The sequence below is a fragment of the Geotrypetes seraphini genome, chromosome 7, assembly GCF_902459505.1.
Source record: "Geotrypetes seraphini chromosome 7, aGeoSer1.1, whole genome shotgun sequence".
NCBI lineage: Eukaryota > Metazoa > Chordata > Amphibia > Gymnophiona > Dermophiidae > Geotrypetes > Geotrypetes seraphini.
In genome coordinates this window covers 8,473,965-8,501,644 of record NC_047090.1, presented here as the reverse complement: position 1 = coordinate 8,501,644, position 27,680 = coordinate 8,473,965, and the positions used below count along the sequence as shown (strand labels likewise).

The 27,680-nt window shown below is 44.6% G+C and overlaps 1 protein-coding gene and 1 long non-coding RNA gene across 4 annotated transcripts in view; one reads left to right on the top strand and one right to left on the bottom strand.

Annotated features, from left to right (window-relative positions):
* Nucleotides 1-27,680, top strand: part of LOC117363380 — a 118,869-nt gene that overhangs the window by 9,963 nt on the left and 81,226 nt on the right. The window contains exons 2-4 of one of the 3 annotated variants that reach the window (XR_004540040.1): nucleotides 14,829-14,890; nucleotides 20,936-21,061; nucleotides 23,350-23,393. This is a non-coding gene — a long non-coding RNA (uncharacterized LOC117363380). The remainder of the gene's footprint in view (nucleotides 1-14,828; nucleotides 14,891-20,935; nucleotides 21,062-23,349; nucleotides 23,394-27,680) is intronic. The other 2 variants (XR_004540042.1, XR_004540041.1) reach the window with 2 other exon arrangements.
* On the bottom strand, nucleotides 973-24,872 carry PARP11 (poly(ADP-ribose) polymerase family member 11). The gene is made up of 9 exons (XM_033950986.1): nucleotides 24,625-24,872; nucleotides 20,718-20,808; nucleotides 18,439-18,570; nucleotides 18,232-18,352; nucleotides 12,820-12,895; nucleotides 11,815-11,887; nucleotides 11,600-11,730; nucleotides 5,126-5,277; nucleotides 973-1,847 (listed from the first exon to the last, which is right to left on the bottom strand). The coding sequence occupies exons 3-9, from the start codon at nucleotides 18,568-18,570 to the stop codon at nucleotides 1,531-1,533; spliced, it is 1,002 nt and encodes a 333-aa protein (XP_033806877.1). The 5' UTR covers nucleotides 20,718-20,808; nucleotides 24,625-24,872; the 3' UTR covers nucleotides 973-1,530.

The window sequence follows — 27,680 nt, the reverse complement described above, 5'->3', positions numbered from 1 at the left end:
GCACCAGCTTGGTATTCCCTCCATGTCCAGTTAAAGCAGGGGTCTCAAAGTCCCTCCTTGAGGGCCGCAATCCAGTTGGGTTTGCAGGATTTCCCCAATGAATATGCATTGAAAGCAGTGCATGCAAATCCATCTCATGCATATTCATTGGGGAAATCCTGAAACCCGACTGGATTGTGGCCCTCAAGGATGGACTTTGAGATCCCTGAGTTAAAGGAAGCTACCACATCACAGGTTTTTTTTAAAATTCAGAAACCAATATAAACCAAGCAGAGAGAAAATCCACAGGACCATGTTCAGTGCGTTCTGCAGTAGGCATTATTCATGGTACCTCAGGGTTCTGGTATATTGTGCTTAAAGGTTTGTAAAAAAACACATCTGTCTCTCACCCCCCCTCCCCCCAGGTCCCTGTGGCTGCCTGTCCTTACCTACCTAGTCTAAGAGTACGAGGGGCCACTGAAAAGTTCTCAGCCCAACCAACAAAGTCGGGGCAGTCTCCACTGTGGGCTCTACACTTAGTCCAATGATCTTGCACTTTTGTCGTTCTGTCAGAAAAAATGGAACGAAGAAGTGGGAAAAATCGCTAGACTAAGAGTAGAGTCCCCAAAGGAGATTGCCCCAACTTTGTTGGTTGGGCCGAGAACTTTGCAGCGGCCCCTCGTACAGAAACTAACACTCCTGCTAACGTGGCTGCAGTGAGGGTAACATGAAAACCATAAAAACCCACCTGATAGGTCCTTTCTGTACCTGACAATCTAATAACGAATGCTTATCGTCTGAGAACCGTTTCTGTGACTAAATTTCACTTCTGCTCCCAGGTCCATTTTTTTCAGTGCAGTGTTCAAGTGCAATAACTACACTGGATAATTAATTAAGTGATCAGAAAAAAAAAGTCCATCAGGAGACAAATAGATCACCAATGGAAGAAAGTGGGATTGGACCAGTCTTTCCAAATAGAGAAGAGCCAAAACGATCGATTAAAACATACATTTATTAACAGGGATCTACAAAAGTGTCAACCTGACACGGTACCATGTTTTGGCAATCAAAACGCCTCCCTCAGGGGTCAGAATAATACTGTACGTGGATTTTCTCAAAACAAACAAGCAAACAGTCATCAGTGTTATGTTAAAAGGTGGCTAGTGGACTCCGAACACAGAGAGCAATCTCTTATCCTCTGTTGTTTCAGCGGGAAAGTGAACGTGAAAGCAAAAACCCACTTTCTTCCATTGGTAATTAAGTAAGTGTGATGCAGATATGATATGCATGTCACAGACAAAAACAAACAAACCAACTAAGAGCTCTGGTGATTTCTTTTCAATGCAGAAAGATTTTTTTCCTGCCAGCAGGACACCAACCACTGTCAAAGTACAGCAGTCCAGGGGCACAGGTCAACGCTGCCTCTCTTTTCACCTCTTAATTCAGATTACGTGGATATTTTGCTGTTTATTGTAATAAGATTGTATCTTATTTTCCAACAAGGCGACTGCCCAAGCACAAATACTAATTACCTAGCGTGGTACGGGGTTCTCAAGAAAACTCAATTAAGTATTCTGGATAGATCTGATTTGAGTCGAAAATGACAAAAATCTTGGGATTCCAGGTGTTGTCCACACAGCTGTCGTACAAGTTCACAAAACTTCCATCCTTGGAGGGAGGCCTCAAGTACTTGGTGTCACCATTGATATAATCTCCGACTAGAACTCTAGCAAGAAACATGGCTTTACAGTTCTTCAGGATGCGGTGCTGGTCCACACTGACGCCGTGGATCTGGAACACGTCCCCGTTTTTCCCATCATTCCTGCAGAAGCGGCTTGAATACGAAGCGTCTCTTGCGAAGTACGTTCCTTTACGTGTGGGGGTGGGGGAGTAGAACGTGAAGAAGGAAAAATGAGAATACATGAAGAGTTAGATCAGTCATAGCTTTTATTTTATAAATAATAAATAAATGAGTAAATAACCTACTTATCCGAGGCTTGGAACAGCAACACATATAACAGCTGATAGACAATACAGGACAATTGTAAGGCTCGTATGCATTCATTCATTCATTCATTCATCTATTTTCCTAGGCAGAAGGTGTTATTTTGATGACTATAATCTGACAGTTGCTTAATCTTCTCACATGTTCCATCCTCCCTCACGGAAGGAACGCTCACGTGCAGTGGGGGGACTCAATTTTTTAAAGGCCCCATGTCTACAATGATTATTACAAGCAAGGCTGGCTTTCACCCTCTCCAGAACAGAGGCTCAGAACTGAACTGGCATGGCAAGGGTTAAGAGAAGCTTCCAGCGCAGTTTCACTGCGGCTGAAGTGGCCTTCTTTATCAAACAGTTCACAGGAAAAACTGGTGGACAAGGGACCTCTAATCACATTCCTTCAAGCTCTCATCCAGCACGAGCGCCCATATCAAGAAAACGTGGTCCTGACTGGGGCAGAGAGCGGGCAGTGCTGCTGACATGGTGGCAACCAACCAGGAAACTCACACATCCGTCTGCTGGGCATTTAAGCCAGGTTTCATCTGCTTTGTGGATATTAAAAAGGCCCTAGAGAATATGTCACAACAGAAATTAATTCTACTGGCAGGGAAACATAACTAGGAGCTCTGCAAATTCAGTCAGTAGTTGACAAAAAACCCTACACTGGATATCGTGCATCAAGGCATATTATTAATAAATACCTCCCATCGTAAAAATCAAGTGATGTGGCAAACAACATGAGTTGTAGCAGAGGCTGGTCTCTTAAGTCGTCTTTCATTTTCCACAGATGAGGAAAGACCCCAGCAAACTCTCTGCATACGTTACTTAAAACATTAAAGACACGGAGCACCATTCTCAGCTCGTCTGACTCTCTATAATACAGATTACAGCTGATATGGGCTTCAATGCGTCATCTCCTGTCTACAGCTCTTGCCTGGTCAGACTCCCTACAGGCACTTGACGATACTCTACTAGGAAGATACTTCATCATGGACTTCCGATTAGTATTACCAGTTGAGAACAAGGTTGGGCTGACTGGGACCCAGATGCACGAAAGCCAGCGATCGTTGCTAAACCTGTTTTAACAGCTTTAGCGGCAATCGCATTTGCCGACCCGATGCAGAAAATGGCTCACCGCCTGGTTTTCTCCACGATCGCTCATTCCACAATCCGACTGTGCAAATAAGCTGATTAATATTAAAATCCCATGTAAGCTAGTAGAGCGATTGATGCTCTAACATGGCTTCCCGATACACTAAAAAAGTGATCGCTTTTAGCAACCCACAAAAAATGCAACACCAGTCACTTACCTGTCTACTTTTTTCTTTTAATGGGCACAATATCTACCCCATTAGAAAAACAGCACCCCCCCATGACGGCCCTCTCTGACGCACTAGCAACTGACCCCTTCCCATACCAGCGAAAAGGCAGGAGTAATGCCCACTTCCTCCTGCCATGCCAACTCCACCTACCGCACGTGAGAAAAAAGTGACAGAAGGAATGCCCACTCCCTCTTGCCATGGTGACTCCCTCCCGCGGCAGCAAAAAGGCAGGTGGGATGCCCACTCCCTCCTGCCACCGAAGGTCCACTGCAGCATCAAGTGCCCCCCCCCCCCCCCCAACATCTCCTACCCTCCCCTTTCTTCACCGGAAAAAAAGGCATAACTGAGTCCATGCAGTAAAGTTCCTTCTCTCGGCCGCTTAGTTGCAGGCATATTATAAATGTAAAAAATAAATAATCTGACTCTTAACAGAACGTCTGAGGCTTTATTTAACCTGCCATGCTTTGTTCTGTCCATGAAACTCCTGCCTTACTTGGCCTTCGCTTCCTGATAACTAAGACCACTCCCATCTACTTCTGTTCCTCCAGTCTGTGTCCTTTTCCTTCTACAAATAGTCTGGCTTTTTATTTCATTCACCAGCAGCTTTCCAAACTGGTTCCCATGCTCATCTTCACCTGTTATGTACCCCAGTTGCTTCCTCACTACATCTCCCAGACTGACCTACTGAATATGAGTTAACTTCCTGCCAGTTCAGGACCCTAATGGACTACATTTCCCAGCATTCCTTTCAGAACTCTCATATGCTCTCAAGCTCCACAAACAAAACTTTTTTGACTTTTAGTGCTAGGAACCCTGGGTTCAAATCTCATTCATTGGTCCCAAAAAAGCTTTCTTTTCTTCGTTTTACTTAACTCATTCTTCACATTTATCCTCATACAAATCACATATTAGTGGAGCTTCAATATTGTATTTAACCTTATTCAAAAAATACTTGACTTTTAAGTCGGAAATCTCCCCACTAGGAACACGATAGGATGAACACAGTAGAGATACCCAGAATGGCAGAGGATATGATAGACAAAGCACAGATAACAAGATTTATCAAGAAGTTCGTATTTCCAGTATGAACATTGAACACAATACAAATGCTAAGGGTCCTTTTATTAAAGTGCACTAGCGTTTTTAGCACAAGCACAAAATTGCCGCGTGCTACACCGCGCTGTACGCTTCTAGAATAACGCCAGCTCAATGCTGGCGTTAAGGTCTAGCGTGCGCTATTCCGCACGGTAAGGCCCTAACGCACCGTAGTAAAAGGAGCCCTAAGTGTGCAAACAGGAGTAGTGTGAACACAGAACTTGATACTAATATATGTGTATCTATTATATGTATTGATTACGGTATAGATAAGTGCAAAGAAATAGGATGATCGATTAGGGCTTAATTATATCAAAGCATCTAAGAAAACGCTAACTCTGCATTGTAACATCTTTACAGAAGCTCAGGCACTGATTATGGTTTAATTATATCAGTATGGGAAACCTTCCCAGAAAATGCTAACTCGGTATTTGCAACACCTTTACAGAAGCTCATGTAACTGAACTTCATGTAAACCGCTCTGAATTGACTTCCCAGTTATTAGTAGCTTTCAATCAACTATTTATCAAGTTCATTGAAAAATGACTTCACTTTTGGCTCGGAATTCCCAATGTAAAATTGGAATCGTATGGTGTGAAGAATATGCATCAGAAATTATCTGTGCTGAATCTGATTAGTTTCAAGAGTAATTGGAGGTGATCGGCATCCTGTAACAAGCCACCGAAATGAACGGAACGGTCTTTTGGATAAGGCTTTGGTCAGTGTACCTTTTCCATATACAGCAGCGTGGATCCCATTAATCCTCCAGTCAAAGTTATGAATGCAGATGGCTTCCACAAACTCGTTACTGGTGCCATGAAACAGCATTTCCTCATTAATTTCAGACACACCCCTTTTCTTCTTCAGCTGAGTTTTCTTCCTGGAAAATGGCACAGGGGTTCATATCAAGCGAAAAAGTTGAAGCAAACCTACACAGACACAATATTTATAAACAGTCTTTGGAGCAGCAGGCATTCATTGACATGTGCCCTGTCTTCATTAATTAATTGGTAGTATTTATAATACCCTAAGTGGTTTCTATGCAGGTACTTCAAGCATTTTCTCTGTCCGTCCCGGTGATCTCACAATCTATCTAATGTATCTGGGGCAATGGGGAGATTAAGGGGTCCTTTTACAAAGGCGAGGTAGTGGTTAAACGCGCGAATACCGCGTGTTATAACGCCCGCCACGCTAGTACCTAACGCCTCCATTGACGAGGCGTTAGGATTTTAGGCTGCCGCGGGGGATAGCGCGTGATGAAATGTCCAACGCGCTAATCCCCGTAGCGCACCTTGATAAAAGGAGCCCTAAGTTATTTGTCCAGGGTTACAAGGAGCAGCAGCCTGAGTTTGAACCCAGAACCTCAGGGTGCGGAGGCTGGAGCTTTAACCACTGCGCCACTCTAGAAATCAAAATGTAGCGAAAGTGAGCCAAGTCTAGGACAATCAAGCCATTGTGACATCATTGATGAGGTTGGCTCTTATTGGTGGAAAGAGGCATTATGATGTCACAATACCAGCTCTGCTTATCAGAGGCTGAACTTTTCACACTATTTGTTTAGTCAGTTTTTTTATACGGTTCTCCCCAGGGAGCTCAGAACGGTTTACATGAATTTATTCGGGTACTCGAGCATTTTTCTCTGTCTGTCCCTGAGAGGTTAAGTGACTTGCCCAGGGTCAGAAGGAGCAGCGTGGGATTTGAACCCACAACCTCATGGTGCTGAGGCTGGAGCTTTAACCATTGCACCACTCTAGAAATCAAAATATAGCAAAAGTGAGCCAAGTAAAGGGCAATCAAGCCATTGTGACATCATTGATGAGGTTGGCTCTTATTGGTGGAAAGAGGCATTATGATGTCACAATATCAGCTCTGGTTATCAGAGGCTGAAACTTTTTACACTATTTATTTAGTCAATTTTCTATATTGTTCTCCCAGGGGATCTCAGAAAGATTTACATGAATTTATTCAGGTACTTAAGTATTTTTCCTTGTCTGTCTCGGTGGGTTCACAATCTATCTAACGTACCTGGGGCAAAAGGGGATTAAGTGACTTGCCAAGGGTCACAAGGAGCATTATGGATTTGAACCCACAACCTCAGGGTGCGGCGGCTGTAGCTTTAACCACTGCACCACTCTAGAAGTTAAAATGTAGTAAAAGTGAGCCAAGTAAAGGGCAGTCAAGCCATTGTGACATCACTGATGAGGTTGGCTCTTATTGGTGGAATGAGGCATTATGATGTCACAATACCAGCTCTGCTTATCACAGGCTGAAACTTTTCACACTATTTATTTATTAAATTTTCTATACTGTTCTCCCAGGGAAGCTCAGAACGGTTTACATTAATTTATTCAGGTATTCAAGCATTTTCCCTATCTGTCCTGGTGGGCTCCCAATCTATCTAATATACCTGGGGCGGGGGGAGGATTAGGTGACTTGCCCAGGGTCACAAGAAGCAGTGTGCGAGTTGAACTCACAAGCTCAGGGTGCCGAGGCTGCACCACACTCTCCTCCACCCAAGGAACAGGAGCACACCTGGACACTAGATCTGACCGACTGCACACCAATCAGAAATCACTTGATAGCTCATTTCTAAAAAGGTTTCTCCTGTGGTCAGATCCTTAGAGAAGTCATTTCTGATTCTCACGAGAGCAGCTGTTCCCAAGGATATGACAAGAAAACAAAAAAGCTCAGTATAAAATGTTTCAGCTGGTATAGTGGGATTCTACACGGAGAGAGTGATTGAGCATTGGAACAAGCTTCCAGTGCAGGTGATCGAGGCACGCAGCGTCTCAGACTTCAAGAATAAATGGGATACCTATGTGGGATCCCTACGAGGGTCATGCCAAGGGATAGGGTCACTAGGGTACAGACTTGAAAGAGCGGGTCAGTAGAGTGGCAGTATAATTACAATTATACTTAAGGGGGTCATTAGACTTAATAGGGAGGGTCAATAGTGTGGGCAGACTTGATGGGCCGTAGCCCTTATCTGCCGTCATCTTTCTATGTTTCTAACCTACATTCTCAAAACATGCCAGATACCGTTTTGGTAAACTACTGGTGTTTTACAATTCTACATTAAGTCTGATATATTGTAATTAATTTAGTAGTCGTTTTTGACGGATGGCCGTTGGTAAATGCTCTATGGGAAGAAATTGCTGCCCATATAAAAACTTATTTCGGTGGCTGGCAGGTTCTTTTCATAGAAATTCTTTATTGTTTATTTAAGTTTGGTAAAAGTACCTTTTTTACATAAGCAAATCAAGGCAGAGTACATTTGAGCTCCCAAGCAGTGAAATAAAAGGGCATTTAGCCCACCAGGACAGACAGGGAAAAAATGCTGGAGTACCTGAATAAATTCATGTAAACTGTTCCAAGCTCCCTTGGGAGAACTGGCTTTACTGCAACCAACTCTAACGGAACACTGCACTTCTCTGCTATATTTTTCCACAATATTTCATCACCAAGTCAAGCAGAGGTATTTTCATACAGGTAGCATGGAGTCTTTGAAAGCGGAGGGAAGGAGTGCTTAAGTGACAGAGGATCAGCAAGACCGAGTGGCTCGGCTCTGATCCGATCTTTGGCAGATTCAAAAAGAGCCACTGATGCACTAAAATGTTTGTATGCAAATGATTCACGTGGAGGTTCGTCCTAATCCCAGTCTCTCCCATCTAATCTAATCTAATCTAATCCTTAGGTTTGTATACCGCATCATCTCCATGTTCGTAGAGCTCGACGCGGTTTACAGTAGGAGAAATAGGAAGGAACTACAACAGAGGGTTAGAGGTAGAAGTGTGAAGAAAATGTAGAGGACTTGGGATGCCAAGATATAAGAGTTTCCTTGATTCCTAAGTTGGAGGGAGCCAGGTTTTCAGATGTTTGCGGAAAACTTGGAGAGAGCTCAAGTTCCGAAGAGGGGAGGTAAGGTTGTTCCATCTGACTGACTGCTGTGAGAGCGACTCTCACACATGCGCAGAGCTGGCAGGGGAAGCCCCGAAAGCAGACTCCTGCCTGTCAGCTGTTCGGAGCAGGAAATCTTTTTTTTTTTAAATGGGCACAGATGCTGTGCATGATACACACACAATATCTGCCCTATTAAAAAAAAGAACAGAAAACCTCTGCCAATGAAGGCCCTCCCCGAAGACCCCTGACGAATGCAGCACCGGGAATCTTCCTCATCCCCCCGTGCTAGTGAAAATCGGCAGGAGAGATGTCCATTCCCTCCTGCCATAGTGCCCCACCCCATGCGAGAAAAAAATGTCAGGAGGGATGCCCACTCCCTCCTGCCATGCTGACCATCCCCCCAAACATCCCCTATCCTCCCCCCAAAAAAGGCAGGAGGGATGCCCACTCCCTCCTGCCCCAAAACCCTCCCCCCATCCCTCAGCAGAGATCTCTTACATAGAAACATAATGGCAGATAATGCTCAGTCACAAAATGACAGGCCTTTCCTTCCCCGGTGCATCTTGTGATGCAAGTGGAGGTGTTTAAGGACCTGATTGACTCAGACGCCAAAGGCCTCTCCCCTGTCACCAAGATCTGAGTTCAAATTTTAAAGAAAACTTAGTTTCAACTGAAAAGATGTAATTTAGCTGACTAACCCCCTCTTTTATGAATGCATAGCGAGGTGGTAACTGCTCCGACACTCAAAGGAATTCTATGAGCGTCAAAGCAGTTACCGCTGCTGGCGCTAAAACCCACGCTATGCATTTGTAAAAGAGGGGCTAAGTGAGGCACTCAAGCACCTATCTTAATATGGATCCCTCCCCACAACCTATTCTTCTTCCAAAGAAAAGCTATTCTAAAACTAAACTAAACTAAACCTTAGGTTGTATACCGCACCATCTCCACAAGCGTTAGAGCTCGGCACGGTTTCCAAGGTTTAGGTTGAAAAGGAGCTACAATGAAGGGTTATAGGAAAGGAGCTAGGAAGATAAAGAACCAAAGAGCGGGAGGTGTTAGATTTTTGAAAAGAGCCAAGTTTTCAGGTGTTTGCGGAAGGATTGGAGGGAGCTAGAAATTCTGAGCGGGGATGTGAGGTTGTTCCAGAATTCTGTGGTTCTAAAGGGGAGGGATGTTCCTAGTTTTCCTACGCGGAATATACCTTTTGCAGAGGGGAATGATAGTTTCAGTTTTTGGGAGGATCTAGTGGAATTAGGGTTAGAGGAGTTCCAGAAGAGTGGGATAACGGGAGGGAGGATGCCATGTAGGATCTTGAAAGCTAAACAGGCACATTTAAAGAGGACTCTGGAGTGAACTCCTTTCTACACTTCCATACACACTGGATCTTAGCCCGGTCCCACCTGCAATCTTAAAAAGGCTACGAACTGGGACCCCCAAGTATCTCTAACTTAAGCAACAAACCCTTGAGGCAAGGTGACAAGTAGAGGGTACCAGGAAAGCAATAATCAGAATAACTTTATTTTTCTATACCGCCAACACCAAAAAAGTTCTAGGCGGTTCACAGAGTAAGAAAGAAGGCACAATGCAATATTCCATTTATAAAACTGCAATATAAAAACTATGACATAATTTACAATCAAGCAACAAATTTTTTAAACAAATGGGTCTTAACTGATTTTCTAAAAGTGCAACAAGACGCAGTCTGTCGAATCAAATCATCTAACCATACTTGAACTTTACCTGCTTGATAGGCCAAAGAGCGATCAAAAAACTTTTTATAGCGACAATTTTTGGGATTAGAGAAAGTGAATAAACCAGAACGCCGAGTACAATTCAAAGTGAGAGAAAAGATAGGATGGAGCTAATCCAAATAACAATTTATAGCAGATACAAGCAAATTTGAAAAGCATTCTTGCGTGCAAGGCCTACATGCGCTCGATTCGCCCCCGGCAGCCAAAAGGCTCCAAGATAGCTCCCATAAGCACATAAGCATGGCCTCTGCCGAGTCAGACCATAGGTCCATCACGCCCAGCAGTCTGCTCCCGCGGTGGCCCCCCAAGTCAATGACCTGTAGTGATCTATTACTCAAGAGCATTTTGTCTTGTATAGTAACCCTCTAATTGTACCCCTGGATTCCCTTACCCCTCAGGAATTCGTCCAATCCCTTTTTGAAACCCAAAACCGTACTCTGCTCAACCACCCCCTCTGGAAGCGCATTCCAGGTGTCCACCACCCTCTGGGTAAAGAAGAACTTCCTAGCATTTGTTCTAAACCTATCCCCCTTCAATTTTTTTGAGTGTCCTCTAGTTCTTGTTGCCCCCGCCAGTCTGAAGAATCTGTCTCTCTCTACCTTCACTATACCCTTCATGATCTTATAAGTTTCTATCATATCCCCTCTAAGTCTCCTCTTTTCCAGGGATCCATCCATCCATCTTGCTCCAAACCAACACACTTAATAATATACTAAAGAAAGAATAAATCATTCAGGATGGAGATCAAAAGAAGAAATGAGTACGTGTTTGTAAAAGATGGGGAAAATGCTTGAGTACCTGATTGTAAAAACCGCTTAGATAACCTCGATAGGCGGTAATAAACTTGAAACTTGATACCAGTAAGTGGGAGATCTAAATGGTACTAAGGCAAATTAAAGCTATTTCTTACACATATCTTCCAAACAGACATCATTTTGCCGAACTAACCCCATCTTTTACGAACGCGTAGCGTGGGTTTTAGGGCCGGCAGCGGCAATAACTTCTTCAGCGCTCATAGAATTCCTAAAATCCGCACTACGCGTTCATAAATGAGGGGGTAAGAGATGGGAAGCCTAGGAGGGTTTCTTACTTGGAGAAACTTCTTAAAATGCTCCGAGTCTACAAAATCACAAGACTTTTGACTCAAATTTTACACAACATTTACATGGATCCTGAAAGAAAAATGTCCCTCCGAAGGCCAGTAACTCAAGATTTTCGAGCTAAAAAGCCTTCCCCAAACCTCTTTTAACAAGAGTTAAGCAACTAAACCCTTCCCCCCTCAATTAAGCTTTAAGACATCCATGTTTGGCTCCAACATGAAATAGCGCAGGATTTTATTTTGTGACTGTGAAATCTTTAAGGCAACTGAGATGGGACGGGGGTGAGATGGTCACTGCTTCCTGTGCGGAAACTCATCGAGCGGTCAGACCGCCTCACCCGGGGAGAGGCAGCAAAGGCCTGACCGCTTATTTTCAGATTGTGCTCCAGTATAAATGCAGACAAGGTTCTATTGAAATGATGGTGTTTTTAGCAGCACGGAACTTCTCTCACCTGCAAAAAAACTCCCACAAGTCTATGTTTTGGATCCTCTGAACCCGCTTAACGCGGCCTCTGTCCACAGTTTTGCTAAAGAGATGGGCAACTTCATTGTATTCGTTTGTGTGTTTGAGCAATGGAACGAGCTGGAAAGAGAGGTGAGCGTCTTGTCATTCCCAATCCTCCTCTTCTGCCACTGCATACACTCTCATGTAATGTTCAGCTCTCACCTGGTACGGCTCCTCCGTGTTCACGTTCTCCCAGTGGGACGGCAAGGGGATAGCCTCATTTTCACAGATATAACTTCAGAGGGAGGAGGGGGAGCAAAACAAGAGAGGTGTGAACACATTGTCCAAAACAGACAGCAACGAAGTGACTGCAGTGGAAAAGGAATGTCAGAACCACCCAACCATATCAAGTCCCGCCAAGACCATGCAAATAAAATTGGGAGTTTATTATGTAACCTGAGCAGGTACAGAGGCCTCAAGTGAGAAAGAGAAGGGGGTCACTTTATCCAAATGAGCCTTCATTACCAGAGCTTCCTCCTGCACCTCTAAGCACACTTTGGAGTCGCCAGACTCAATGCTGGGCCATGTTTAGCCATTGGAATTGAATAGCCAGAGCTAATTTTGCTAGCCGCTGGATCTGATGTGGGTCCCAGCTGAAGCCCCAATATCTGTCTTCTCATTCCCTCTGTAATTCCCCCCACCTGAGCCCTGTGTACTGATGCCCCTCCTTGTCCAGTTTGTCTGTCTTGACTAGAGTGTAAGCTCTTTTGAGCAGGGACTGTCTCTTTTGTGTTTTGATGTACAGCGCTGTGTATGTCTAATAGCGCTTTAGAAATGATTAGCAGTAGTAGCAAATACATGGGCCCAAGTCCCCAAAATGCAAATCCATTCTCCCCAATGTCAACGGGTTTACCTGCCCATTTGCCTAGTGGTCCAGTGGAGGAAATGGGCAGGAGCGATGGCCGTTCACTCCTGCCCATTTTAGAAGTCTCCCAAATATGGTTAGCATGACCTCTAGTGGTATATCTGTGGTACTTCACTGTCACAGGTCCCCATGCATCTCCAAGAACATTATTTCATAGTGTCTCCATTCTAGGAACAAAGTGACGTTCTAAGTAGAGGGAATCAGGTCTCGAATGCGAAGGAATGCAGGCATAAAAGAACTGAAATGTTTGATCTTCCTTAAAACATAGAGGCTCAGAAACATGAAACTAGTTGGCCTCTTACCTGAATGCAGTAATGGAAAAGGGAGCTCGCTTTATCGGGCGCTGCTTTCCGGTATTTAAATTGGTTTGCTTCATCACTGGGGAAACAAACAGAATAGTGAAAGAAAAAGGACACAAACACACTTAGGGGTCCTTTGACTAAGGAACGCTAAACGCTAATGCGTCCACAGACTATAATGGACATATTAGTGTTTAGCGTGTACCTTAGTAAAAAGGACCCCTTAGTAAGGCAGCTTAAATCTAGAGCATCCATCCTTTTATTTAGAAATCAGGTACAAATATAGTGCTCCCTCCCCCTCCAACACACACTACACGCTTCTCGTCCACAGTCGAGCTTCTGAGCCGCACAGTGACACGTATCTTAATGTATCCAAAATTTTGGATCAACTCACAAACTGTGCAATTTCAGCTTTAGAAAAGATTCAGACTAGTATATGGAGGACAGATCCATTAACAAGTATCTGCCATATGGCCTGGAGGGGTTTCCACATCTTTCCTCTATAGATAAAATGTTCATCTTTAAGTCGTAAGGTTTGAAACCTTTTAGCACACTTCCTCTGGAAGTCTGGGAGATAATCAGATTAGCAGGATATGTAATCAAGGAGGCACAAGGCCAAATGCCCATTCAAGTCTTTAACAAAATCTTGAATTTCTGAAAACTGGATTCCAGGAGAATGTGTGAAGGAAGATCGTTCCAAGATTAGGTGCCCAGAAAAGTACTGTTTTTCTTGCAGATTCTAGCGGTGCCAGACGTAGTCCAGGAAGAGCCAGATGATTTGCGTCAATGGATCTTAACTGGCATGAAGGGGTGTAAGGAATAGCTAACAGAGAAAAATAAAGGGGGAAGAGCAGAATATAATGTTTTATGCACTCGACACAGTCTTTGAAATGGAGCGATATTGAACAGTCAGCCCATGGGAATGCAGAAATAGTGGTATAAGTTTATCTTGGCATCGCGCATGATAAAGGAGATGCAAAGCTGTATTTTAGAGGGTCTGTAGAGGTTTTAATGGTAGGTGCTCACATGAACCCAATGCGTACGTTTTGCCATCTGCTAATGGTATATTTTGGAAGGAGTGTATCGGGGCGTAGAATGGGCAGGATGCATCTATCAGCTAGTGATGCACTAAAATGATCGAAACAGGGAAGCTCTTAGTGCCCCTCTAAATAGGAGGGTGGTACGTGTTCCTGTGGAAATTTTTTTGAATAGCTGCATATCGACACTAATGTTAGCACATGGCCAGAAATAAAACAAATAGAAAGAAAAGCCTTTGTTAACAGCTGCACTAAAAATGGGCTTTGTGCACGGGAAAGATGGAAATCAGGATGCCAGATGCCTATTTCTAGCTCAGTTGTTTTAGACAGAACAAAGACCAGAGGGCCCACCAGGCCCTGCTCTTCTCCTCATGGCTTAGGACTCACTACGGTGCAGTCCAGAGGAACATGACACAGCCAGGCCCTCATTCCTCAACAGAAACAGAGGGACACTATTGCTAAGTGGAGAGGAGACATGATCGAGATGTTTAAGTATATTACCGGCCGTATCGAGATGGAAGAAGAGATTCTCTTTCTCAAAGGATCCTCAGCCACAAGAGGGCATCCGCTCAAACTCAGGGGCGGGAAATTTCATGGCGACACCAGGAAATATTTCTTCACCGAGAGAGTGGTTGATCCTTGGAACGAGCTCCCGGTGCAGGTGATCGAGGCAAACAGCATGCAAGAATTTAAGAGCAAATGGGATGCCCATGTGGGATCCCTTAGAGGGTTAAGCCAAGGAAACCTGTCACCAGGAGTGGGATCCCTAGGATAGTAGACTTGGGGGTGGGTCAGTAGAGTGGGCAGACCTGATGCGCTATGGCCCTTATCTGCCGTCATCTTCTATGTTTCTATGTTTTTAAAAAAATTACTTGGCAGTAATGTAACTAAGCACCCGATGTTCAAAACAATTTAAGCAGAAAGGATCTAATAGGTGGTTTGTAAATTAATAAGCTGTTAATTTTCTACTGGCAGCTCTGAAAGACCAACCAAAAAGCAGGCAAGTCAGGGACGGTACGGGAGAGCCGGCGGATAAGGTAAAATCTGGTATGATAACTATGGCAAATCCAACCTATAAACTGTCTGTATGTCAATTAGGATAAAACTTGCATTGTAAGAATAACCAGGGTAAATTATAACCGGTAAACTGTATATTAGAATTAGACCCGAAATATGTGTCTAGCTAGGAAAAAAACTTGTACTGAATTTATGGCAAATCTTTTTTTTTTTTTTTAATTTTATTTATTGAATTTTTCAATTTTTACAATAGTTGAAATTCAAGTGATATAATTAATTACTATATATCATTGTATCTATCATTAATACAACTTAATTTATAAACAGTATATATTATAAATAATCAAAAGTTATACATCCCTCCCCTTTTTCCAATTAATGATTCTAAAAATTATACATATCCCACCCCTTTTCTATATAAGTATTATAATTGTGCTAAGAAATCTAATCATTAGAATAATTAGTCAATGGTTGCCAAATTTTATTGAAATTATGAATGTTCCCGTGTTGTAATGCTATTACTTTTTCCATTTTGTATATATGACAGACAGAGTTCCACCAGAACGTATAATTTAATTTGGTATAGTCTTTCCAATTCTGAGTGATTTGTTGCATGGCGACTCCTGTCAATATTAATAGTAGTTTATTATTGTTTACTGAGATCGGACTCTGAGTTCTCATTGCAGTTCCAAATAATACAGTGTCATATGAGAGTCCTACATGATTTTCTAGTAAAATCTAGTGTAAATTGTAACCTGTTAACTATATACTATGCATGTTTAACCTGTAACCCAGGATAGAAATCAAAATAAATATATATGAGGATGCCAGTAATATTCAGTGCCAGCACCTGTGTAGTTAAGCGGTGAATTTAGGTCAGTTGAAAAGCTGTTATGTTACTCAAGATCTTCCATTCCGCCTTTACCTATCCAGTTCAAAGACAGATTAGAAAACAAGAGACCAGACTAACTTGTCCAGGAATTACAAAACAAACTATTCACTTACTTAGCTACGTGGACCTCGGCATTGCATATCACCTGGAGCCCGTGTAACTCAAACATTTTTCAGAGGTCTTCCGCTCTCCACTCCCCCCTCCCTGATGTGGGAGTCTCCCAATCCCCCTTTCTCGTGGCAGTCATTTTGGAAAGGCAGCTGCTGAGGACAGGAGCAAGGAGGCCTTCCTCCTGCCTCTACTACCTTCGCTGGAGCATCAGGGATTGCAGGCAAGCCAAGGGAGCCTACCTTGCATGTAGAAAGAGTGGGAGTGGGTGATGCGTGGGCAGGGGGAGGGAGACTGGAGGGCCTCTAAAAGATTTCCGGGTTATGCAGGTTCAGGCCATTATTCAACTGGGGTTCAAGTAACTGTCTTATGCAGGACCTGACTGGATATCAGTGGCTAGCGTTGGAATATTTAGCCCCGGATAGACAATGCCAGTGCCCACACTTAGCCCAGCAGTGATATTCAGGGCTAATTTAGCTGGCCACGTTTTAAAAAACAGTCACCATCGCCAACTGAATATTACCCCTAAGTGAATGTTATTGCTTCCCAAATTTGACTCTAGAAGATGATTTTAAAAACCATAAAGAAAAAGACGAAAGGAGCATTCCAGCCTGAGAGGGAACACAGGGAAAAGGGATGGACCATCTGTGCAGAGAGCCTGAATTCTAAATTTAGTAACAGCTGCATAAAGGAAATATCTGAATAGGAAGCTCTCAGGAAAAGAGATGTAGCAGAGAGCCGTAAAACCTTCTGAGCTATTTGCTTGGAACAAGTTGCCCAAATCCCTAAGGTGGGCTCCGTCTCTGGCAGTGTTCAAGGTCCAGTTAAAAGCCCACCTTTTCAAGAGTGCTTTCGACTCCTAACTCCTCTCACCTTGAGTTCTGCATCCCCAACCCTATATGTCACGTCTGTCCAAGTTAGATTGTAAGCTCTTCTGTACAGGGACCATCTATAAATGTCAAAATGTACAGTGCTGCATATGCCTTTCAGCAATATATAAGTGATAAGTAGCAGTAACTATGTAAAATTAATTTTGTAAGACAATTGGACAAAAAAAGAGGTTGACATAAAACCAGCAGCGCTCAAGAGATTTGCCGACCACCGCTGGCATAATGCCTGGAAATTCAATGCCAAGTTATGTCTGGGCTTTGGCATTGAATTTCCAGGTTTCCAGGGCCGGCTATGGGGCACCGTGTAAAGACAATCTTATTTACGTGGTGACTTTGACTGGTCAAGTGCCAACTCCACCTCTGGAACACCCCCAAATAAAACCAGTTTTGCTTTAGGCTTTAACCAGTTAACGTCAATGAAAATGACTGGTTAGCCACAAACAAGGGATTTAACCAGTCAGGAGCCATTTTTGGCTGGTTAAATCACTTTGGAATATTGACCCCAAATTGTCACTTGAACACACACATGTGCAAGCAGGACAAGCAGAGGCAGTCAGAGAAAGTTACCTATATATCAGTCAGAGAAAGTTACCTATATATATTTACACACTCCCTGTCACTACTGTACGTGAACACAAAGCTTTATCCTTATAACTGTACAAAGATTAATACATGTTTACTGTGTGAATGCCTGTATCTGTTGATGTTAGTCTAATTCCACCGATTTCAGTGTCTGTGTGTTTTATGCTACTCATTCCACCATCTCTGTGGCCATGGATTCAGGACTAGAAAAGATTTTGGATTTATAGTCACGTTTCCAAACCAAGCTGAAGGCAAGTTACAATTAGATACAAGTAGGAGAGAGCTTATGATCTAAGTTAGTACCTGAGGGAATAGAAGGTCACAGTCACCAGGCAGCATCAGTGAGAGCAGGATCTGAACCCTGGCTCTCAGGCCTGAAACCCCTTGGAGAGAGATGTGCAAATGATTCCAGAAGGAGAAGAAACTGACATTATATTGTGTTGTGCTTCAAGGCTATTTCCTGTCTGTGTGGTTGCCATAAGGAACTACTTTTCCTGAATGTAGCAAGACTGAAGCTGGCCAAACCCCATTTTTAAAGGTCACACAAATCTTATTTTCAGAATTCTCATATTTAATTTTCAAAGAAAATGGGGTCCGATACAGATGACAAGACCCAACTGATCCGCAAATTCTCTTTCCGATGCGCCAGTGCAAAACAGCTGAGGCCATCTTTCTGCAGCTATCTCCAGGCTTTCTTCACTGGGTGGCTCTTCCATACCACCCACCCTTTCTGTGAAGAAATAGTTCCTTTCTTCCCCCCCCCCTCCACCTAGTTGAGCCTCCTAACATGAATCTGTTCAAGTTTGCATACTTGATAACCTAAAGTCAGGCCCATTTTTCAGCCATCCCTGAAACAGCATCATAAAAGGTTCAAATTCTGCCAACATACCTGGAAATTCTAACTTGTAGTCAAATTTTGTAGTGGAGAAGGACACCGATCCATGTGGGTTCAATCTGAAATTCCTTTCTATGTCTTCGCTGCTAACAGAACACTGTGTATTTGAATCCGTCTTTAATGTACAAGAATAGATCGATATTAGCACAATTTTAATACAATTCTCACTGAGGCAATGAATAAGCAATTGTACATGTCTACCTGAAACATGTGCCACTTTCCACACTCTGCCAAGTAGAACCAGCCCCACTGTGTGTCGGACGTATCCATCTCTTCCGTGGCGTCATTTTTTACTCTTGGACCAAATTCTTCAGATGTTTCTGTGATCATCATCTGATCGAGAGAGAGAGAGAGAAAGAGCAATCAGCAAAAGCGACCTTTCAGAAAATTCATCAGCTCAAGAAATTAGTGGCTGCTTTTGTGCGCTGATCTGTTCACTACCGAGCATGTGGAAAGCTGATTCAAGTGTATCATTCAAAGGTAATGTTTGTCAGCCCTCTCCCAGAGGCACATCGAGCCAGGTATGTCTTCAGGATTACCACAAGAAAGAAGCAGGAAGTAAATCCACACTTATGAGAAACTCATCGCATGCAAATCCTTCTTGTGCTTATTCACTGACATAATCCAAAAAACCCAACTGGCTCAGTGTACCTCCGGGGGAAGAGTTAACAAGCACTGTGCTAGGCTCCCCTATCAGCACAGTGGCAAACCACACGCTAATACTTGTATTGAAAAACCTTGCACTGTAACTTTGACAAATTTAACCTTAGTATATTATGTAATAATAATAATAACAACTTTATTTTTGTATACCGCAGTACCAGAATAGTTCAGAGCGGTTTACATGGCAAGAGACTGTACATCTACAGCGAAGTTACAAATAAGTCAATCAATCAATATAGCTTAGCAAGTCGGGAGCAGGCAAGAAGGAGATAGCGAGGTTATAAACAAGTCAATCAGCGTAGCTTAGGAAGTCGGGTGCAGGTAGGTAGGAGGTGCAGGTAGGTAGAAGGTGTAGGTAGGTGGGAGGAACACGGCATAGTTAAAGGTAGAGTTGCAAGGAGGGCAGGAGTCAGAGATATTTGTCAAAGAGATAAGTTTTGATTGACTTCCTGAAAGTTTGGTAGGAGGGAGAATTAGAGATGAGAGTGGATAGACATTTGTTCCATTTGCCTGCCTGGAACGCCAGGGATCTGTCAAGGAATCTCTTGTAGATGCAGCACTTTAGGGACGGGAAGGCAAACAAGTGGGCGTTACGTGTACGGGTGGGGCCAGGATGGACAAAGTGATCTGACAGGTAGATTGGAGACGAGCCTGTTAGGGTTTTGAAGCAGAGGCAAGCAAATTTGAAGATAATCCTTGCCTCCATTGGCAGCCAGTGGAGCTTTTTGTAGAAGGGGCTTATATGGTCTGATTTTTTGAGATTGTAGATGAGTCAAACGGCTGCATTCTGAACGAGTCTTAAGCGTTTGATGGTTTTTTTAAATGAACCTAGGTAGATGATATTGCAGTAGTCTAGCAGATTGCCCGGATATTTATTTATCCCAAAATGTCCCACCCCCCACGTCACTCCCCCATGTCCCACAGGAATGTCCCTCTCTATGGGGCTGAACTCAGACTTAAACAGCATCAAGTGTCAGTATTCATCTCAGTGAACCCAAAAACTATGGGCTAGACACTAATATGTAATGTAATGTAATTTATTTCTTATATACCGCTACATCTGTTAGGTTCTAAGCGGTTTACAGAAAATATACATTAAGATTAGAAATAAGAAAGGTACTTGAAAAATTCCCTTACTGTCCCGAAGGCTCACAATCTAACTAAAGTACCTGGAGGGTAATAGAGAAGTGAAAAGTAGAGTTAGAGGAAAAATAAAAATAAAATAAACATTTTAACAAGACAGCATTGATCTAATATCTGTCTTTTTCAAATATTTTTATATGTCCCCACAGTATTTTTCCCCAGATAGTAAGTCATATGTATACCAAGTTTGGTTGAAATCTCTCCATGCGTTTCAGTTATGCTGGAACATACATACATACACACACACACACAGATACATCCGATTTTATATATATATATATATACTGTAGATAGATATGTATATTGGTATTAGATTCCTAGTATGTGTCAGGTTAGGATAAAACCTTTTACTGTAACTATGGCAAATAGTAATCTGTTAACTGAATATTATGTTGACCTGTATCCTATCTTGGGCTCTTTGGGAAGGACGGGATAGAAAACAGCTGGTCTTTCCACACTGCCAAAGACATCAGCTTCTTCCTTTCGGTTGATGTTGCGGATTTAGAGTTACTGTGTTACTTCATCATTTTTAAAACTATTACTGATAGTAAGCAATCAATTTATTACCAAACCATTGACTGCCCAATGAATCACTCAACCAATCTTCCTGCCGTTTCTCCTTCTCAACATATTAGATGTATCAACCACAACCTATAACACACACAAGCACTGACCTGTGGAGTAATCTCTAGAAGATACTTTCAGATACAATATGCTCCGCTTTTTTTTCTTTTATGCCAACTTCAGCCAGAATTCCCAGAAAACCTGGATTATAGTAGTGAAAATGTAGAAAGCACACATTATTTTGATTTAGAAACAGGGTGGGTTTGATTTAAATCGTGGTTTTCTACAGATTCATTCATGCTGATATAATCTTAATATTTACAAACAGATATCAGAATAGACCAGTTCTTGATCTACTGCTCAGAACAGTCCACTTTACAGAGTTCCCTCTAACATCTTGTGGAAGCGTTTGCTTTCCACCCATACTTTTGAGCTGCTGCAAAATGATTGTTATGTAAGTATTTAGAAATTTCAATAGCATCAGTCTTTATTTCTGGGACACTGAAGGAGATGCAGCAAAGCTCTGCAACTATATGTTATTACAGTGTATCGCAAACTGTGTGCCTGAGATTCCAGGTGAGCAGCTGACTACCTTTCATGGCGGAAGGCACATCCTGTAGGCAGTTAGCTGGCACCTCTCCTTCTCTCCGTGCATCTTCCCTTCCAGCACACCCCACTTGTGGCTCAGGGCCCCATCTGGAAGGCTTTCGTGCATGCGTAGACGTCCGCACACTTCCAGATGCCTCAAGCTGTGGCCACCACGTTTAGTGTGCCGTAGCTTGGCAACGTTTGTGAGACACTGTATTGTTAGCTTGGTAGTCTCTTCATGCTCTTTTAAATTTCCTCTCATCTTGGATAAATTGGCAGCATTGTTTGCGACTAAACTGCGTACTAGACATTTGAATCTTTGTTCACATTTTATTATAACTTTTGCTGCTACTTCCTGTAAGAATTCTACTGCATGTGCATTTCCTGAGGTATCAATTGTTTCTGCATGAAAGACATGCCCTTCTTCTGTTGTTATACAAGCACATATGACAGGATTGTTGTGCATATTACTCCACCCATCAAAACTTACCAAAAAATTTAAACATTGCATGAATATATAGCCTCATGCTACATAATTAAAAACAAATTCTTATTTCATGATGAATAACTTTTGGACTATAATGTATCTTAAATATTTATTTATTTTAGGTATTTATATACTGCCTATCAATGTTATCTAAGCAGTTTACAATCGGATACTCAAGCATTTTCCCTATAGGGCTCATAATCAAAACTTTAAAATGTCCAAAATAACAGCCTAATTCAGCACTTGGACATCCTAATAGTAGGGACGTCCAAGTGCCGATAATCAAAACCAACTTTCTGGACATACAGCAGTACTTCTAAGCTGCTGTGTGTCCAGAGAGCAAAGGGGCGTGTTGGGGTGTGTGTTATGGGTGGGAATCAGGTGGGCTTCAACCTGGACATACCCAGCCATAATCAAACCTTTCCTAAAAGGAACTTAGATGTTGGCAGTTAGACCTGTCTAGGTTCCACAAAGTTGCCCAAACTGACAAGACCACTGGAGGATTTAAGGCATGACCCCCTCCTTGCTCCCCCAGTGGTCACGACCTCCTCCCACCACCCAAAGAAAAAAAAACAAACCCATAGACTTCCCATCAGCTGAATGCAGAAGAAGGAATCCCCATCAGCTGGTTTTGGGGATTCCTGGCAGCTCAGCTGATAGGGATTCCCCCTACCAGGATCAGCTGAGCCGCAGAGCCCTACACCCTTTCCCCGACATCCCAGACCTCCCACTGACATCCCCCACATCCTCCCGACATGCCCTGACATCTCTGCCCCCCCCACATCCCCACCAAATTCATGACCCCCCCTCCCACATCCTCAGAAACTTCCCCCACCCCTGTACCTTCAGAAGACAGAAAGCTCACTCCCTCCTGCCTACAGGGCCATGTGCTGCAAATGACAGGGCTAACCCCCTCTCAATTCATTTTGGGATGCAGTAGGAGGGGCCGAAGGCCCTGATTGGCTCAAAATGGCTGCTGCTACCACGACATGGCCGGCGTGGCGAGATTCTGTGCAGGAAAAGGGAATTCCATTCCTCCCTCCCAACCCCCTATGCTGTAGTTTTCCATCTCTCTTTCCTATCCCCCGATTGATTCCCCTCTCCCCACCCCACCCCAAAACCTTAACTTTCGGGCCTCCTAAAGCAGCAGCAGAAAACAGGTCTGTCCGCCAGGACTTCCCTCTGCCACATCATCAGTGATGTCATTAGTGACGTGGCAGAGGGAGGCCCTGGCTGACAAGCCAGGAAGCAGCCTATCCACCGCTGCTGCTGCTGCTTTAGGAGACCTGGAGGAGACTCAGGACTCACTGAATCAGCGAGTCTGGTTTTTTTAAGAAAATGAATCGATTCACTAGAGTGAATTGAGCAGCACTACTGGAAAGAGAGTTAAGAGCACAGACAGAAGGAAGTGCAACCAAAGACTGGGAAAAGATGAGTAGAAAAATAAAATCACCAAACAACAAAAGTAAAAGTGATTTTATTCTCAATTTAGTGACTGAAATGTGTCAGTTTTTAGCATTTACATCTGCTGTCTATATTTTGCATTGTTTAAAAAGAAATGCATTTGTTTCTATTTCTCTGGTATTGTACTTCATGCAGATTCTGGCATTTTCAGGTTTCATTTGTGCATATTAAGACCTTTAATCTGTGGTCCTGTATTTGCATAGGGTTTATCTGTGTCCTGCATGTGTGACCAAGGCCAGCTGTTCTGGTAGGTATGAATGTCGTGAAGCGTTATTGGTGTCATGGCCCCAAGTAGGAAGATATTTGTTGGCAGTTTGTCTGGGTTTTGAAAGGCCCCTGCACATATGTTGAGGTGATGACATCACACGAATGTGATGTCACTATGTCGACATCCTCCAGACGTGGTCTGGAGCTTGAGGAAGGGGACGCGAGGTCTGGGGGGGGAGCAGTCTTCCTTTTTTTATTTTTTAAGAGGAAACTCTACACTTAATCCTTAGCTTGTGAGCCCCCCCTAGGTACTGAGAAAGTCCCTGCGTATAATGCGTACAGCACTGGGTACATTTCAGGCTGGTGCCTAAGGCAACTGTCCCCGGACATGTCCTCTTTTTAAAGGACCACCTGGTGCGCCCTGAGGTGTGTCCAAAACCGGCAGTTTGTCCAGATTTTGGAAGTCCCGAGCGCGGAGGCTGCGTCTGCACAGCCGTCACCGTGATAACGTCATGCGCAAGCGGGCGACGTCCTTGCACGCGTGAAGGCTTCCAACTGCGGCCAGTGGGGGGCAGAGCAGCGCGTGACATCATAACATAAGAACATAAGCAGTGCCTCCGCCGGGTCAGACCATAGGTCCATCCCGCCCAGCAGTCCGCTCCCGCGGCGGCCCGAACAGGTCACGGCCTGTCTGAGTCACCAGAAGGGGCCCCCTTGCCACTTTGGTTTCCCATTGAAGTCCTAACCCTCCGGTCTTGCACTTGCACGACCTGGTTGGGTTTCTATACTTATTACCTGGTTAGCTTTCTATACTTGTGTTACATCCCAGCTCCTCCCTCAGTATCCCCCGATCCCTTTATCCCTCAGGAATCCGTCCAATCCCTGTTTGAATCCCTGTACCGTACTCTGCCTGATCACTTCCTCCGGTAGCACATTCCAGGTGTCCACGACCCTTTGGGTGAAAAAAAACTTCCTTGCATTTGTTTGAACCTATCTCCCTTCAGTTTCTCCGAATGCCCCCTCGTACTTGTTGTCCCCTTCAGTCTGAAGAATCTGTCCCTATCCACCCTCTCTATGTCCCTCATGATCTTGAAGGTCTCTATCATATCTCCCCTGAGCCTCCTTTTTTTTTCCCTCCAGGGTTTCCTGCTAAACTGGTGAGACTGGTCTGAGCCAGCAGCGGCAATTCTTATGGTCTTATGGCAGAGGGGGCGGGGCTCTGGGTCCGGATTTTACACCCCTACAATCCGGCACAACTTCCGGCTACTTACAAGCGACCAGCGGCCCAAAGGGACCTTTTCTGGCCACTGCAGCCCCCGGGGTGGCCGCCAAGGCCAGGCTCCTCCTCCTCTCTGCGGCCGGGGCCCAGCCTTCCGCCTCTCAAGAGCGCCGTTCGTTACGATGCAACCGATTTCCGCCTTCTGCAACCCTGCGCGCTGACGTCACCGGCCAGGAGCCGCGCCGACTCCGCCCCCTCCTGCGGCGCAGCGGCGTGGGCGGGGCATTTCCCTCTCGCGCAGCTCTTTTACGCTTCGTAGGACCCATTTCTGCGTTCCACAGACTTGCGGGATGACGTCACCGTCCAGGAGGAGCTCCGACTCCGCCCCATCCGGTGGCGCAGCTGCGTGGGCGGGGCATTTCTCGAGCCCTCTCGCGCACCTCGTTCCGCTTCGTAGGACCCATTTCTGCGTTCCACAGACTTGCGAGCTGACGTCACCGGCCAGGAGGCGCGCCGACTCCGCCCCCTCCGGCGGCGCAGCGGCGTGGGCGGGGCATTTCTCGAACCCTCTCGCGCACCTCGTTCCGCTTCGTAGGAACCATTTCTGCGTTCCACAGACTTGCGGGCTGACGTCACCGGCCAGAAGGCGCGCCGACTCCGCCCCCTCCGGCGGCGCAGCGGCGCGGGCGGGGCATTTCTCGAGCCCTCTCGCGCACCTCGTTACGCTTCGTAGGACCCATTTCTGCGTTCCACAGACTTGCGGGCTGACGTCACCGGCCAGGAGGCGAGCCGACTCCGCCCCCTCCGGCGGCGCAGGGCGTGGGCGGGCCAGTCGGAGCTCCTTCACGTGTCGTTACAATGTAACGCGCGATTTCCGCCTTCTAGGCCGGCGCGCTGACGTCATCAGAGACCAAAAGGCCGAAGTGGTGGGTTGGTGTCGGGTCTTTGTAGTCCTGGTCACAGGGGTCAAAGAGTGGGATCAGGTACTACAAATCCCACACTGCTTTGCGATGGAATGTCAAATACCAGGACTGGCCCAAGGTAACTTGGCATCTCTGCACCTCTTCAACAGCCACCAAAGCATTATGGGAAATCAATGTAACCCTCTGGGGGGGGGGGGCAAAGGGGCTTCTATAAAGGGGGCTAAAATAATGAGGGCTAACATTCCGACACAACCACTTCTCCACCTGCTGTGTAGTGTGTAAATCTAGAACCAGAAAAAGAGGACAGGTCCGGCTTTTCCTGGACATCTGACAACCCAAAGTATTCTAGGACTTTGACATGTGCCCCTCCCACATCGACACCCTCTTTGCAGTTGTGCTCTAGGGGGTAGGTGCTAAACTTATACAGTAGAATAAGAGGCTCATAATCAAAATATCAGCAGGATGTCCAAGTGCCGAAAACACCAATTTCCTGGACGTCTGACAGGTCGCGTCCCCTGCTGTGCGTCCAGATTTCACAGAGGCATGTTAGGAGTTGGGTTATGGGCGAGCTTTGGAGCAGTTTAGACTTGGACATCTTGCAGCGATAATGGATGTTTTAGGCTAGACCTGTTTTGAAAGCATCTAAGTGGCAAAAAAGGTACCCAAAACCCAGATTACCACTGGAGGGATTAAATACTGACTCCCCAACACTCCCCCAGTGATCAAGGACCCTCTTCCACTCCACAAATATATGAAGAGTGACAAAAATGGTTAAGGGACTGGAGGAGTTGCCATACAATGAGAGGCTAGAGAAACTGGGCCTCTTCTCCCTTGAAAAGAGGAGACATAATCGAAATATTCAAAATACTGAAGGGAATAGACTTAGTAGATAAAGACAGGTTGTTCACCCTCTCCAACGTAAGGAGAATGAGAGGGCACTCTCTAAAGTTAAAAGGGGATAGATTCTGTACAAACGTAAGGAAGTTCTTCACCCAGAGAGTGGTGGAAAACTGGAATGCTCTTCCGGAGGCTGTTATAAGGGAAAACACCCTACAGGGATTCAAGACAAGGTTGGATAAGTTACTACTGAAACGCAGGTAAGGCTAGACTCGGTTAGGGCACTGGTCTTTGACCTAGGGGCCGCCGCAGTAGCAGACTGTTGGGTACGATGGACCACTGGTCTGACCCAGAAGCGGCAAATCTATATGTTCTTGTCTGTAGAACAGCAGCACCTTATATGGGAATTTCTACTAGAGTACCACACAGGTGGACTAGTGAACCATAGAGAGGAGGATCCAGGCCCATAAGCCACTCTGAGCACTACATTTATGGTGGAAAATGTGAGCACCAAAACCAATCCAAACTCTACTATAGTGGTATACGGTATAATAATAATAACAGCTTATATACCGCAATACCGTGAAGTTCTATGCGGTTTACAAAAGATTAAGCAAAGGTACAAATTGATTGACTTCAAGAGGGGAAGAAGAAAGAGAAGTAATTAGACAGGAAATTCATTGTTGAGGAGAAAAAATATAGGTACCACCTGCAGCCATAAGGTCTACTGGGGTGGTAAACAGGTGGGTATACTAGATATTGGGGGGGGGGGGGGCTCACCCTGAGTTATAAGGAGGTTATGGTGAGATATGCACGTGGCACCCTTTATGTGAAGTTCTCAGCAGTGTCCTTTAAGGTGCCCCACTGCTATGTTAGCATGTTTGCGTGGCCAGTTCATGACAAGGTTGTCCCCTCCTACATCCGAATGCAGACCATTTGGACAGGAGGGAGGATTCTCTCTGAAGCTTGGGCTGCTAATATGGGTTGAATCCTCCCTCCCTCCTGAAGACACAGAAGCGAAATTCGAATCGGGGGACCTGGTTTTTGCCACCTTTGGATGTTTCTTAGCAGCACATTGGGCAACACAGTGGTTACACATTTTAATCTCAACAGCGGCCTGCTATATCAAGAGAACAACAATAGCCTCGTCTTCAGATATATAACAGCTCCTTATGTAGGCTATTGTGGGACCTGACTGTGGCGATGATGGTCCCTGACTGGTGGCCCATGCTTAAGTTTTACTTTTGAGCATTGGGTTTCGCAGATCTGAGCACAGCATTCACATTATAATTAAGTTTTGAAGTTTTAATATTTAATATCCGTTGGTTTAAAAAAAAAAACCAAATCA